Below are 16,434 nucleotides of genomic sequence, written 5' to 3'. Positions count from 1 at the left end.
GGGGACCATATGGGATGCTGGGAATCAAACCCGGGTCAGCCGCATGCAAGGCAGATGCCCTACCCACTGTGCTATCACTCCAGCCCTCTTAGATTTTTCATTCTTAGCCTTTGACTAAACTACTGTCACATCACTTCCATCTTCACTTGGTGACAACTCTAAAGTCAGCCTAACTGACCTTTGGAACTGATCGCTGCATATTTGGGGGGCTGTTCAGAACACAGGGATGTTAAGCAGTAGTCCATGTCTCCAACTAGATCCATTTAGCCCCCAACCTCCCTTTCCCAACTTCTGCTTATTCTGAGAACTAAAAAGGAATGTCTTCAGACATGCCGAATATCTCAGGGTGTCAAAATGACACCTCTACCCCTGCCCAGCCCCATGGAACCACCGGTCTAGGAACGTTATTTTGTGGATCATTGTCTCCATCTTTACTTTTATAAAGTAGGCAACAGGATATAAAATGAAAACAGATGAAACCAAACATCAAACAAGGAAAAACCAAATTTTAGAGATAATCAGATTAACTGCGATTCTAACTATAAATCGCTCAGTTTCTGCACAATAAGGTCTGAGTTTAGCTGGATCTCAGTTAATTTCAAAGTCTTTTCTCTGTAGAGGGCACCACTCACTTTTTCACCCATTGCCATGGTTTGCTGCTTTTTTCTCTCAAGTTCTTTTCTAATCAGATGGATGTCTTCCTTTGATAACACTGATGTACTGTCACTACTTGTTCCTTCACTTGCTTTGTCACTGGGCACCCAGGCGTTTTCATTTATGTTTTCAGCTATGGGAGAGGAAAGAGTACTCAGGGTAACAAGCTCCTTCTCCAGACTGCGTGCCAATTCACCAATTAGGAGATCCTCTCGTTCTGATTTTAGATTTTTGATGAAACCATTTACAGGGAGAGCTGTGGTGAGCTCATGAAGGCACTGGAACAAAACGGTTTGATTCCTAGGACAAAACACCAAATACAGTATTATAAAAATTAGGATAGTGCTAAGTGGTGATACAGATACACAGGATACTGCAGTCATCAATTATTGTTTATTAAAACATTCTATAATAAGCAGAACTAACATTGCATGTGTCTTACCACTGATGAAATTCAGACTATAGCAGTTGGAGACACACATCCTCTACGATATTACTTAATATTAACTACGCAGGATGCCATGGATGTGGCTCCATGATAAAGTACATGCCTTGAGATCTGGATTTGATCCCCAGCACTGCAGTATTAACCAGGCTGTTTGCTGAATTTCTGTAGAACAAGATCAATACTATATTTTTAGACTTGTTGTGAGGAAGAGATAAGAGGAGTAAACACTGCTCAAGGCTTACTCCTGGCTCTGCACTCAAGGAACACTCCTGGCAGGTTTAGGGGATCATAATTGTTCCGGGGATCAAACTTAGGTCAGCTGCATGCAAGGCAAGTGCTCTACTTGCTGCAATTATCTCTCTGGCCCCAAGAGGAAATCTTCAAGTATTTATCTGGCCCTGCTCAAGCCATAAAAAGCCAAAAGCAGTTAAAAATTAAAACAGATCTTTAGTTTCCAGATGAAGCCATCTGTCCATCTGTAGTATACCAGGCGGTGACCAGAATATGTCCCATGATGGCACTGAACTCCACTATGAGGATTGCAATTCGACCACTTGTACACCACACATATACACATGGAATTCTCTGGACCAATTCTAACTTGATGTGCATTACCTGTAGTAGACTAATAAAATCCCTTCAAACGGTGTTGTTTGTTTCCATTTGAAGAGTGTCCCATAGAAACCTCCTGGCCTTTTGCAAAACCAAATTTCGGGAAATTCTGTGAACACTTCACATTGCATGTGTTCCGAAAGCCAGGGCGTCATTGAAGTCAGCGCATAGGTAGGCGATGTGATTTGGAAGCAATTTTTGTGAAAGGCCGCAAGAAGTGCAAAGAGATCTTCCACATGTTCTGCAAGAGAACCAAGTCACCCACTCTGTTGTTGAACTTGACCCACTATTGAAGTTCTTAGAACGTTATGGCTAAAATAGGCGTATGAGTAGTTGGGGAAGTTTTTCCCCAATGTACCCAGACACGTTGTCCGGGCAGACCTGGGGCAAACGATGACTGGTGCGTGGAGAAACCACTCCGGGACACAGCTCACTTTATTGCCAAATACATCGGGGGTCTCAGCTTAAGAGGACGGTCCAATCACACAAAGCTTGGCATCACTGACCTATCACCTTTCCAACTCTGCTTTGGCCCGACCCAATACCTTTTAGGGCTAGATGCTGCAGTTAGGTGACAATTCTTGGGGGTTGGATGAGACTCAAGGCTGGACACCAGGTGCTTGTAAAAAGCTCCCAGACACTCCCTAATGGGTCACTCTCTAGGGACAGGCCTTATCTGCTATACAGGGACAGATCTATCTGCTCTGGTGCCTGTTGCCATGCTCCACATCTTCCCCTTTTTATTTAAATTCAAAGCCTGCAGCATTCAGAATAGGGAAATCATAAAAAGCCCAGCCCAATTAAAGGTGCATTACCTTCTCATTCCCCTAGCCATGTTCCACGTTGAGTAAAAAGTCCCCAACAAAACTTACCTAAAGTTTCTGTCTTTGGAAACGTCACTAGGGATTTCCCGCTTGAAAGCTCTTCTAGCCTTACAGATATCCTGCCGCACTGAAGGGAAGCCTCTTCAGAATGCGGCCCATGTTCTCTGTCTCTGCTACACTGGAGCAGAACGAGGCAACAGAAGTTCCCGAATCTTAAAAGTGGTGGGAGAGATGTCACAGCAGTGACCATGCAGGTGTGCTCTGTCCCGGAGGGCTGGCTGTGGAGGACGCCATCGCCTGCCTCAGCACCAGCCAACTTGATCCTCTTTGTCCCGGACCCTGTGGCATACGGCATACAGACGGGAGCCGGCAAAGAGCATCTCCGCAGCTGGATCACCTTGTTCTGACACGTAATGGGCTGAAGGTTGGAGCAATCGCTTGGAGCCATTAACAGTGATAAAGTCACATGATTTTCAGACCTGTAAAAACCCCCCAACATTCAGGTTAGTCTTTAAAATCAAAATAGACTAAGGAGGTGGCTAGCAGGTGCATTCCAGGCACGAGCAAGGTCACTCCTGAGAAAGACCATAAAACAGATGATTAAATGACATATAAACAACAGCAAATCAAGCATCAAAGTAATTAAAAATTAAGCATCAACATTGAACATATTTTTTAAAAAATCCCATTAATACCATTTCTCTTGAACTAGGAAAGCGACATAATGGCAAATATGTTAGTCTTTAGGAAAGCCGATCTTTTAGAGAGGAAGAAATGGAAAATATTGGCTGGGTTTTATGTATATAGGTTTTGGTGTCCAGGCCAAAAACCTCAGCATGCTTGGGACAGGTGGTACAGGGACAAAACCAGGGTCTCCTACATGCAAGGCATGTACCTAGCCCATTGATCTATCTCCTGACCCCAGATTTTATGTTTGAGTTAGGGTTTCTACCCTTTCTCTGAGGTATTGGCCCACACCTGGTAGTGCTCAGGAAATCTCGGGGAAGCACATGGGGAGCCAGAGATTGAACCCCGGTTGGCTGTGTGAAAGGCAAGCACCCAACCTGCTATCTTATCTCTCCATCGTTGGTTTTGGGGTCAATATCCAGCAGTACTTGGGAAGTACTCCCAGCTCAGTGCTCAGAGGAGTGCTCCTTGTGGACTCCAGCAGACCATCAGTGCTGTGACTTGTAGTCAGGGATCTGATAAGTCATGCAAAGAGCTCTGGTCCTTTCAACCAGTCCTACTACTTTTTCTTTTTTTCTTTGTGGGTCCCACCCAGCCATGCACAGGGGTTCCTCCTAGCTCATGCACTCATGAATTACTCCTGGCAGTGCTCGGAGGACCATATGGGATGCTGGGAATCGAACCCGGGTCAGCCACGTGCAAGGCAAACGCCCTACCCGCTGTGTTATCGCTCCAGCCCTCCCACCATGTCTTTTTAAACAAGGAAAAACTTACCTAGTTTTAAGAGTTTATATTAGTAATAGCATTATTAATATAATGGCATGGTTCCATTACTAATTTTCCATGCCACCAGATTCCGCATCAGGCTGTGGGGAGGTCACCCTCCCCACCCCAAAGGACCCAGCCCCAGCAGCCAACCTCCACTACCCAACCACCACCACACTCCAGGCCGCTTTCCAGACCGCATGGCCGCTTCATTATAAGACACTTTCTACCCATTTTCCAGAATTACTTCACCATACCTCATGGGGTTCAGATAGTAGGCAACAAATCATAGAGAGAAATATATAAATATATGCCTCTCGGAGAGCCTGGCAAGCTACCGAGAGTATCCTGCCTGCATGGGAAGAGCCTGGCAAGCTCCCCATGGCGTATTTGATATGCCAAATACAGTAACGACAACAGGTCTCATTCCACTGACCCTGAAAGAGCCTCCAATCGTTGGGAAAAGACGAGTAAGAAGAGGCTGCTAACGGGCTGGGAGGAACAGAGACGTTACTGGCTCCCGCTCGAGTAAATCGACAAACAACAGAATGACAGTGATACAGTGATACAGTGAAAAATTTTAAATAGAAAAAAATCTATTATTAGACCAAATCAAAGTTTTACCTCCCTTCTTACAGACTTTATTTGAGCAAAACAAAAATATGCATTTTTAAAAATTGACTGGGGCTACCAAAGTGACTATTTTCTGCTTCAATAAAACTTGACCAATAAAATAATAGTCTAGTTTTGAAGAAAAATAAGAAGATAAAAACTGGTAGCAGCGGAGGTAGAATAGTATCTAGGTAAAACAAAGAGAAAATTATTTTTATGACTTATTTCAAAAAAATGCAATTTCTAATTCTATGAAACATTATATTTTACTCTAAGTAAAAACTGGATTTTCTATTCATTCCATGACTTGAAATTAATTCTGCTTTTTCAGAGAGAATATTGCCTATCCCTCAATAATGTCTTGGACATAAAAATAACATTAATTTCTCCTATTTTTCTTTATAGAAAATGGCAATTAGAATATTTAAAATTGCCTCCGACTTGTGTTGGATGGCACAATTCTGAGCAACGAGATATTCGGTTAGTATTTACTTACAGCAGTGAAGATGTGGTTTTCACTCCAACAACCAAGCTATCATCTATAACTCGATACCATATCTTCTCTACTATCGCCTCTGAAAGTTGAAAATTGCCTGCTGGCAATTTTTCGTCAAAGGCACAGACAGAAGTTTCTTCTTCACCACACAGAGTAACAAGGCATTCCTCATAGAAAAACACGTTTAAATAACAGATTACCAAAATATATCACATGCAGCAAAGCTGAGAATATATATAATGTAAATCAGAGATTATATATAATGTGAATCAATTTGGGGCTAGACTTTACGGCATAACATTTTAAACTGTATTCTAAAATGCATCTTTTATACACTGCATCTAATTTGCTAAAAGAAAATGCACAAAAAATATCTAACTGACTGCTTACTCCAAAGCAGCACGGACGATTAGGATCAAGATGGTGTGTCCAGCACAGAGACACGAGGGGCAGAATCCTGGAGTCCAGTTTAACAAATACTTTGAAAATACGTGTCTCAGGTGTGCTGAGAATCAATCTTTATTTTATCCATGATTTGTACTAAGCCCGCAGCAATAAACTTTTGTATGAATTATCTAGATTATCTTTGGGTGGAGGATTTTTTTTCTGCTAAGGTTTTATTCTTGAAGTCCAGCACATCCTCACTCATTATTATGCAAGTATGGATTTATAATCACAGAAATAGTAGTCAGAGGTGAATGATAATAATATACAACCTTACTGGATGTTTCCCCTGGGCCGGCAACACTTATTCTCAGTCCCATTCATGCATCCATTTGTTTGACCTTCATAATAACCCTCGTACTCTTGGTTTACAGCAGCACTTCTCTACTGAGGCTCGGATGGTCCCCTCTGGGGTCCCCGTGGTGTTCCCCGGGGACACAGGTGAGAAAATCACATAACTGGGGAGGGAGCCACAGAATGAGACATAAAGACCAGGGTACGAAGGTGGGGCAGGCCAGGGGAGATGTTCAGTTAAATGTCAAGAGGCACCAGTGAATGATTAGCGACCATCTCCAGCTCAGGAAAGCTAAGCACAGGGAGGGTGAAGATTTTGCCCAAGGTCACACAGGTGCAAGGCAGTCAGCTTCCAGAGCCCAGGGGCTCTACCATCCTTGTAGGTGGCAGCTACCAAGAAAAGATCTGTATAGTTATTTGATGGGCTGGAGCAACAGCACAGTGGGTAGGGCATTCACCTTGCATGTAGCCAACCTGGGTTCGATTCCTCCATCCCTCTTGGAGAGGCTGGCAAGCTACTGAGAGTATCCTACCCGCATGGCAGAGCCTGGCGAGCTCCCCATGACGTATTCGATATGCCAAAAACAGTAATAACAAGCCTCACAATGGAGATGTTACTGGTGCCTGCTCAAGCAAATCGATGAACAATGGGAGGACAGTGCAGTGCAGTTATTTGACAGGAGACAAAACATGTCACTAGGTACCAGATGCTCCTGGGCAGGGCCATGAGAAAGGAGGTGGGCTATTTATCCAAAATCTGCATAATCTTGACCGTCTGCCAGGGTTGGTTTTATTTTTTTAATTTTTATGTGTGTGGCTTATAAAACTGCTAGTGGTCCCGTTTTCTCCACAGAACATTCTAGCACCTCATCCTCCACCAGAGTGTCTGCTTCCTCCACCACTGTCCTGGTGTCCCCATGCCCCCTATGCGGTAAGCTTCTGAATCCCTGAAAAATTCAGACAGAAGAATCCCAGACAGGGCTCAAAATTGGGCCTGGCACACAGTTGCTTCGATGCATTAATTTCTAAAGATTTCTTCCCCCTTTCTGGCAAAATTGTTGAGGCAAAGAAGTGAAGGGAAACACGATTTTAAACAGAGTCTTCAGAAATTCCCCCCACCCTCCCGCCCCCAATTTGAACAGTGATGCAGAAACAGCACATGATGTGCGTCTGTTAAGTTTCTAATATTAACAGAGATCGAGTGGGGACCCAAATCCTCATCTTGTAAAGATGGAAACACAGGGGGAGGGGCAGAAAGATAGTACAAGGAGCAGGGAATTAGCCTTGCATGCAGCTGATCTCGGTTCCATCCCGGACACCCTGAGACCCACCAGCAGTGATGCCTGAGTGCAGAGGCAGGAATAAGTCTGGAGAGTGAAGCTCCCAAACCAAACAAAGAGACAGAAACACAAAAGCAAAGCACAGACCATTACCAGAATCAAGGTCAAGGCAAGTAAATCTAAGCTCTGCACTAAAGGGATTTGAGGAATTAAAAGGCAACTAGGTTTCTCCATGTCCAGCTTTATCTATTATTTTGCCTTGCCGTGTCTTTCTATGCATGGAAACTAACAGGCATAAGTACTATTTTTTATGAAGTCACAGCAGTTTTTGCTAACTTTCTATATTATGGACTAAACGTACAATTATTACAGCGGTAAAATTAGGCCATCATCAACATGAGATCAAATAATGCTTAGTATTTTGTTTAAGGAGACAGAAATATATAGTGCACTAAGAATTTCTATTCAACTATGCAAATGAAAGTTCAATAGTTTAAATCTTTTTAAACAAAAGAATTCATTGCCCAAGGTCCTTAATAACCGAGATTTTAATATCTTATGAATAAGAGTAACTGACAAATTGGCAAAATATTGGCTCCTTAATTAAATATTTTCAATGTCTTAAAAGCCCATTGTTATTCTCCCTGCCACTTTTCTTCCTGATCTATTGAACAGCATTTTACCGTGTATTTCAGTATTCCGATTTAAATAACGCTTCAATAGCTTGTAGATTTTCAATTTCTAAAAGTTGCGGGGTTAATTTTACCTCCTCTGTACTTGAAGTACAATCATCTTTGCCTTGAATGATGTTTATGAAAGTTTCGCAATATTTTGAAATAAATTTCTCCTTCAACAAGAGATGCTGTTTCCAGTCCTGAATATAAGTCAAACCAATCTGTAAAATTTAAAGAAAGATCATTGAAGATGAAATTTGCCATGCCACTAATTCAGGAAATACTCTCTCCCACGTTGCTTATTAATTTATTTTCCTACAGAAAAGCAGAGAATCTATCTTAAAGCAAACTGTTTTACTGATCAATTTTAAGTCTCTAGTTCTCAAAATATGCAAATTTATTTCTTCCACAGGAAAATGGCACAGCAAATAACTGCAATAGAATTTAAGTTTCAAATTGAGCAAATGGCAAGGCATTAGCATCTGTTTCACCACTGAATTAAGTAATCAATATGAATATGAAAAGTCCGATGAATATGAATACAAATCAACGCTTGCCAACACAAAACTGATTTTCTGGTGGGTGAAGTAATTTCTGCTTCAAAAACAGAGCATCCACAAAAGCAAAGGCAACCATGACAAGAAATGGTCACTTATACTTTGATGCGCTTTGAAAGCCTCATTCATACAATCTATTATAGAAAAAAATTAAAGAAAACACATGACAGGCTGCAAACTGTCTTTCGTTTCTTCTGTGCCAATAAACTCAGCGTCAGAGTTAATTCCTTACAGAACAACAAAACAAGGTGGGCGTGGTGGGGGGGGTCCGCTCTTACTTGGATAGGGAGCGATCTGTTTCTTTTATTATGCCAGATAAACAGATTTCAGTACTAAGGATGAAACATTTATGAAATATATTTGCTACTGAAAGTTTAACGAGTTGCATCATTGAACTGAAGCTATTTCATTTCAGATGGATATCGGAGACTGTTTAATATTAATACAGCTTTTAATATAACATGATTTCTCGCGATTATGAAAGAAAATGCAGCCGAGTTTTGGATTTCTTTCTTTTAGATTCCATTTGAAGGCAGGCAACATCTTTTGCTTTTATCAATGAATACAACTTGGGGAGTGGAGATGAATTATAGATTCCCTCATTGCATAACGCATGTAAAGTGTCTAGGCAATATTTTGAACCTTCATCTGTTGACCTAGTTCTGTGGGCGCCACATCATTTCCTCCAGTACCCCTTTGGCAAAGGAGCCACTGAAGCTTTGGGATGTATCCATCAGGGTGAGAAACTAAACAGGAGCGTGCTGAGCATTAGAGAGACGGTAAATGGAATATGAGGGGAGAGTGAAAAGGAATAATTTCTGTCCCTTCTTTCGTCCAGGGGACTCCTGTATAGCCTTTGCCCCCCGCAAGTGCCCAAGTGCCAAGTCTAAAGTATGAATCAGTAGGCCACTTAAATATTCTATACCGAGCAATTTTATTATGAAACCCCCACCCCCCAAATAAGCATATGAAAGGATTTCTTCCAGGCCAGAGGGATAGTATAGCAGGTAGGACACTTGCCTTGCCCGCCCTGGATTAGATTCCTGGCATCCCCTATGGACTCAGAGGCCAACCAGAAGTAATCCCTGAGCGGGGAGGCAGAATTAACCCTAAGCACCCTAAGCACTGCAGGGTGTTTCTCAAAAACAATGTCCCAAAGGGTGCTTCTTCCCTTCCCTTCCTTGACCCTCAATCCCATGTGTTTCATTTTCCAGAATTTTTCAGTGTATGTGTTTTCTCTCTTCTTCCTGCAAACAAAACCAAAACAGGTGCATACCGCAGAGAAGTTCTCATTCTTTCTCTTGCAAACTCAATCCGACCTGTAGAGGAGCTTGTTACTATTACTCAGCAGGGGTGTGCAGAGTAATAGTAGAGTCAGGCTCCACTTGCCTGCCCCTCAAGGAGACTGCCTTGTCTGCCTCCCAAACTCACCACCGTTGTACATAAACGACTGAGAATGCTTTTCGACGTGTGCCTTAGGCTTCTGGCTAAGCGTTCTGTGTGCAAGCCGTTTAATTTAATTTAATTTAATTTTTGCTTTTTGGGTCACACCCCACGATGCTCAGGGATTACTCCTGGCTTTGCACTCAGGAATCACTCCTGGCGGTGCTCGGGAGACCAATATGAGATGCTGGGAATCGAACCCGGGTCGACCGCATGCAAGGCAAACGCCCTACCCGCTGTGCTATTGCTCCAGTCCCGCAAGACATTTTAGAGAAGCGAGTAGTTGTAGCTGGCATCTTTCGTGGCTAGGATGCCTACCAGACTCACGTTTCCGTTGCCTTGCTGGCGGGCCTGCAGCCCTGCGCATGCGCACATGCTCCAGCTCCTGTTCTCCCCACTTCCCCGGGCTGGGGACAGAAAGGATGTATGTGCAGGGGAGCAATGAAAGGATTCTAAAGCCAGCTCTGGGAGTCACTTATCTTTCCGCTGCTCCACGTGCTTGCTCGGGTGCAAAGCCGTGGGAGTCTACACTTACTCCCTCTGTTTGAGTGAGGGGGAAGGGTTGAGCTGTCCCCACTGTTATTCGTGGTTTCCTCCTAGCACTCCACTCAGGGAGCACTCCGAAGAGGGGTCGGGGATTATTATATGTGGTGCCAGGGGTTGGACAATCTCGCTGACCCCACTTACTGAGAAGATTTTGAAGAGGCCAAAGATGAATTTGTAGCTCAGGAGAAAAATTTGTTTCTGGCTGGACAGGGCTGCTTGAGGTAAAAAATACACATGCTCTGAGGGGAAGGCTGCACCCGGCTTCTGTCCTTTTCTCTCTGGACTCCAATTTTTGGATGCTGCTTGATCAGTTTTTCTTTTTTAAAATTTTTTTTTTGTTGTTAAATCACCGTGAGATGCAGTGACAAAGCTTTCATGACCAGGTTTCAGTCATACAGTGTTCTATAACCCATCCCTCCACCAGTGTCCATTTCCCAATACCAACTTCCTGCCACCCTCACCCCCACCTCCTGCCTCTATGGTAGGCACTTTTCTTCTTACTCGCTCCACTTTGGGCATTATGGTCTGAAATACAGATACTGAGAGGCGATCATGTTTGGTCCTTTACCCACTCTCAGCACACACTTCCCTCTCAGTGAGATCCATTCTAACCATCATTGTCAGAGTGGTCCTTTCTCTATCCCAACTGCCCTATCCCCCAGCACTTAGGCAGGCTTCCAACTGTGGACCAATCCTCCTGGCCCTTGTTTCTCCTGTCCTTGGGTGTTAGTCTCATACTATGTTATTTTATATAATATAAATGAGTACAGTTTTTCTAGGTCTATCCTTCTCCTTCCTCATTTGTTCTTAATACCAGACTTCTTGAAGCTTTTTTTTTTGGATTTTTGGGTCACATCCAGCAATGCACAGGAGTTATTCCTAGTTCATACACTCAGGAACCACTCCTGGCGGTGCTCGGGGGGACCATATGGGATGCTGGGAATCGAACTTGGGTTGGCTGTGTGCAAGGCAAACACCCTACCCGCTGTGCTATTGCTCCAGCCCCAGACTTTTGAAACTTTTAAGATTTGAAAAATGTTCCAACAATCATTTTAGGCAATTCCCCTTTTCAAAAGTTTGGTGGTCACACCTGGCTGTGCTCAGAGCTTACTCCTGGCTCTATGCTTAGGGATCGCTCCTGGTGGGGGTTCGGGGACAATAAGGAATGCAGGGATCAAACCCAGGTTGACCACATGCAAGGTAAGCACCATGCCTACTGGACTATATCTCAGGCCCTTAAGCTCTTCTTATCAGGAATTTGTACAAATAAATTAGACAACATATTGCAGAAGTGTAATTTCTTATAGTCATGCTTTCATTAATTAAAATCACGTGGGCATAATTTATAAATCTGTTCATTTTTTCTGTGGTTGAGGACCTGGCAGACCCAGGTTCGATTCCTCCACCCCTCTCGGAGACCCCGGCAAGCTACCGAGAGTATCTTGCCTGCACGGCAAAGCATGGCAAGCTACCAGTGATATAATATGTAATATTCAATATGCCAAACACTGTATAACAAGTGTCACAATGGAGACATTGCTGGGCCCACTCGAGCAAATTGATGAACAACAGGATGACAGTGACAGTGATATAAACAGTAAAGTCACGTTTGCCTGTTACATGTACAAGTAAATCCTTAGAACAGATTTCTAGCAGTGGAACTGTGCAAATAAAAAGATTGCAATTCAAATTTTAACAAGTATAAAAGTTTCCCTCTGAGAAGGTTGGGTTACTTTACATTTTCATTAATACTATGTCAAAATGCAGGGAAGTTTTGGTTGCTACTGTTGCTGTTGTTCGGTTTCGGCCCACACCTGGTGGTGCTCAGGGCTTACTCCTGGTTCTGAACTCAGGGATCACTCCTAGAGGACTCTGGGGACATAAATGGTGACAGGAATGGAAGCCGGGTTAGCCATGTGCCAGGCAATGCCCTACCCACTGTACTATCCCTCCAGCCAACAAAAATGCAGTTTAGTACTATAGAAATTAATCCTTTGTCACATGGCATAATTGTTTTTTTCCCATGATTTCTCTTACATGGTTCAGAGCATCAAAGTTCTAAATGTCATAAGAATGAAAAAGCTTTCTCTTATGATTTTATGCCCACTATCAAGTTTTAATCTATTAGTCACGTCAATACTTAATAGATGTTCAATAGGCATTTAGTAAATTCACTATTTTTAAAAGCTGCAATGCAGTTTTTTTTTGTTTTCCTTTTTGGGTCATGCCCGGTGATGCACAGGGGTTACTCCTGGCTCTGCACTCAGGAATTACTCCTGGCGGTGCTCGGGGGACCATATGGGATGCTGGGAGTCGAACCCGGGTTGGCCACATGCAAGGCAAACACCCTAACTGCTGTGCTATTGCTCCAGCCTCTGCAGTATAGTTTTGAAGGGTTTGAAAAGGGAAAATATTTGCTGTCTTGCCCTTTAGAGATAAAGTTATCCAGGGGTAGAGTCACAAAATCACAAATCATCCTGTATTCGTCGATTGCCTCGAGCAGGCCCCAGTAACGTCTCTTTCATCCAAGCCCTGCGATTATATTCAAGGCTCTTTAGGAGAATGAGACCCATCATTGTTACTGGTATTTGGCATATTGGGTACGCCACGGGGAGTTTGCCAGACTCTGCTGTGTGGGCAGGCTACATTCGATAGCCTGCCAGTTTGTCCAAAGTAGGAATGAGATAATAAGATGTCATAATAAGATGTCTTCAGCTGCCGGAGCCCTGGTCAGGGTGGGGAGGAAAGCTCAACCCGCTCCCTTCCAAGGGGTCCCGGCGAGGACAGCCAGGCGCGGGGGCAGGAGACTGCACTGTTCTCTTCCGGGAGCTGGTTTTTATAGTCTCTGGGTCTTGGCCATTGATGGGATTTCACGGCGCCAGGGGGCCAGTTGGTGGGTGTGACCCCCGCCTACTGGAATTTGGAGGATCTGGGTGTAGGATGCTCGGCCCCAATCTGAGTAGGCTTGGAGGTCTCGGCCCCGGAACCCGCGTGGCTTTGTCCCTCTGCCAAGGGTAGAGTGAAAAAGGCAAATGATACCAGAAGGAAATTGACACCTCTAGTGGGAAGGACACTTGATACTTCGTCCCCATGGGTGTGATTAAAGAGGGGGTGATGCAACCGGGTTTGCAGGCAGTGACATCACAACCACAACAATCTTCCTACTCCTGTGAGGGCTACTGCAGGGACAGGGAGACAGAAAACACACTTCAAATGCGGGGGGGTGGGGCTTGTGGAATCCCCAGCTTCACATGGTCTGCAAGCACAGTTAGTAACCCCTGAGTACCAAGCGAGGCGTAGCCTCCACGTACTACGGGGTATAGCCCCCCAAAACAAACCGACCAAAAGAACTAAAAAGAGACATCCTGTGGTATGCTGACCCTAGAGGTCAGAATGTGTTTTCAAAAGTGAGTCCTTGGGGCCAGGAGACAGTACAGAGTGGGGAGGGCCACGCATCACGAGGGAGGGCCTGACCCACTTCAATCGTGCCACCATATGTCCTCCTGAACATGGCTGGGGGCAGCCCCGCAGGTCCCAGGCACTATGGGACAGCCCAGGTAATCACAGGGAACACAGGGGCCAAGCAGGAACTGTTTGGGGGATCCCCCCTGCAAAAAGAAAAGAGAGCTCCCTACATTTTTATCTGAGGAAGCACGTTAAATTTACAGATACCTCTAGTAGCTTCTCACCATAACTTTTTTTTTTTTGCTTTTTGGATCACACCCGGCGATGTACAGAGGTTACTCCTGGCTCATGCACTCAGGAATGGCTCCTGGCGGTGCTTAGGGGACCATATGGGATGCTGGGAATCGAACCTGGGTCGGCTGCGTGCAAGGCAAACACCCTACCTGCTGTACTATCGCTCCAGCCCTCACCACAACTTTTGATGGCAAAGCATCTAGCGTTGTCTAGCAACATCTAGCCACAGTAGAGCAGGTAGGCATTTGCCTCGCATCCGGCCAACCCGGGTTTGATCCCTGGCATCCTGTGTGGTCCCCTGAGCACAGCTAGGAGTGATCTCTGAGTGCAGGGCCAGGAGTAAACCCTGTACACCACTGGATGTGGCCCAGAAAGAAACAATGACAAATATGCATTGAGCTCTATTAGATGACAGATTTCTGAGTCATGTCATAATTGTTCTTGCAGAGGTACTAATGTATAGATCCCCTGAAATACCATCCCCCTCAACCACTCTGCTGCTTATTCTGTAAGGCCCTGTCTTTCAACATCCTTGCCTTCATTTAGAATCTCGTCATGAAAAATCGCACAAGAAGGAGACATAAACACTAACTTCCACTCTTCTCTTCAGAGGCGGAATCACCAAGCAACGATTCTTTTCTTTGTCATCCACTAAATCCTCTTCACTGCATTCCACAGGTTTAATCTAATTAAAAAAAGACAGACTAAAATTGAAATTATGACTACATGTAAAAATTCATGATTCACAAAATATAAATCAAATTTAACTAGTCAAAGGGTAATTTCAAAGCTACATACTGCAAGAGAAATACATGCTTTCCCGCTATCTCCTTGTAATTGGAAATAAATGAACTCTTTTCACCATTATTACCATCTACCTCACATTTATGTGCAGGTTTTCTCTCCTATCTCAAAGTAAAGCATCAGTTATTGGGGGGGTTGGAGAATACTATACTGTATACTACTAGTATAAAATTATATCCTTTTGTGTTTTGGGGTCGTGTTTCTTTTTTAATTTGGGGGGCCACACCTGGTCTGTGTTCATTCAAGGCTTACTCTTGACTCTATGTTCAGGGATCACTCCCGGAAATACTCAGGGGTCCATGTGGTGCAAGGAATTAAAGCAGGTTTCACTATATAGAGGAAAGCATCTTAAACACTGTATTCTCTCTCTATCCCCTAAAATATGATTTTTAGAAGCATTAATAGAGTTAATTTACAGTATGACTGTCATTTAAATAACTACAAATTATACTATATTCCCAATTTATATCCAAAGCACATTTTGGGGGGGCCAGAAGGATAGCACAGGGTGAAGACACTTCCCTTGCATGCGGCCAGTCTCTCTTATATCCCCAGCACCACACAGGGTCCACTGAGCACTGTCAAAGGAGTAGTCCCCGAGCAGCGACAGGTGTAGCCCCAAAGCAAAAGCCAAAGACAAATATGTTGAACTTGCTGAAAATTGACTCAATGTGTATTATTTTAAAAGATTCAACCTTTGCATTTTAAAGTTGGTAAGTTTGATTCTTCCGCCCCTCTCGGAGAGCCCGGCAAGCTACTGAGAGTATCTCGCCCACACAGCAAAGCCTGGCAAGCTCCCCGTGACATATTCGATATGCCAAACACAGTAACAACAAGTCTCACAATTTGTTGTGAGATGTCACTGGTGCCCGCTCGAGCAAATCGATGAACAATGGGAGGACAGTGACAGTGACAGTAACATTTACTCCAAGTATGAAACTACAACAATGTCAGTGATGGGTGAAAATCTACGAAGCATTTACACTTTTAAGAGGCTCTTAATGTATAAAAAGTGAATAGAACTTACGGGATAGTTTATGTCACCAAAATTTGTTATTTTAAATGAACTCAAGCAATCTGAACTCCAAGAGTCTGTAAAAAGCAGTAGCACTTGTTCAGATCCAGTTCCAATGAAGTCATCGATTAGTACAGAGTCCACATTTTCCCACTGAGCAGCAACCTAAAGAAAAGCAGTTTTAAGATAATATTAAGGGGCTGGAGTGATAGCACAGCGGGTAGGGCGTTTGCCTTGCATGCAGCCAACATGGCCGACCCAGGTTCAATTCCCAGCATCCCATATGGTCCCCTGAGCACCGTCAGGAGTAATTCCTGAGTGCATGAGCCAGGAGTAACCCCTGAGCATCGTCGGGTGTGACCCAAAAAGCAAAAAAAAAAAAAAAAGATAATATTAAATAGAACTAAATACTATTAAAATAATATTGCTCAGTACTAAATAGCATTCAAACGGTAGTATTAAAATAGAGCCACAAGTACTTTATAAACAGAAAGGTAGTTAGATTTACTAAGTTATCAATATCCAGGGAATGTCGCATGAATGATTTCTATATTAAAGACGATTATAATTTATTAATTCA

General features: G+C 43.7%; 1 protein-coding gene across 1 annotated transcript in view; it reads right to left on the bottom strand.

Moving 5' to 3' along the window:
* Positions 1–501: 501 nt before the first annotated feature.
* FANCB (FA complementation group B) overlaps positions 502–16,434 on the bottom strand; it is a 28,699-nt gene continuing 12,766 nt past the window's right edge. The window contains exons 3-9 of the mRNA XM_056131255.1: positions 15,867–16,019; positions 14,628–14,720; positions 7,883–8,011; positions 5,099–5,265; positions 2,587–3,017; positions 1,718–1,955; positions 502–954 (exon numbers count right to left, since the gene is read on the bottom strand). Coding sequence (XP_055987230.1) covers positions 540–954; positions 1,718–1,955; positions 2,587–3,017; positions 5,099–5,265; positions 7,883–8,011; positions 14,628–14,720; positions 15,867–16,019 — 1,626 coding nt within the window. The 3' untranslated portion in view covers positions 502–539. The remainder of the gene's footprint in view (positions 955–1,717; positions 1,956–2,586; positions 3,018–5,098; positions 5,266–7,882; positions 8,012–14,627; positions 14,721–15,866; positions 16,020–16,434) is intronic.

Source organism: Sorex fumeus, unplaced genomic scaffold, assembly GCF_029834395.1.
Source record: "Sorex fumeus unplaced genomic scaffold, SorFum_2.1 ptg000086l, whole genome shotgun sequence".
NCBI classification, from domain to species: Eukaryota; Metazoa; Chordata; class Mammalia; order Eulipotyphla; family Soricidae; genus Sorex; species Sorex fumeus.
Note: the sequence above shows the minus strand (reverse complement) of the source record. Positions and strands in the feature narration are given on the sequence as shown.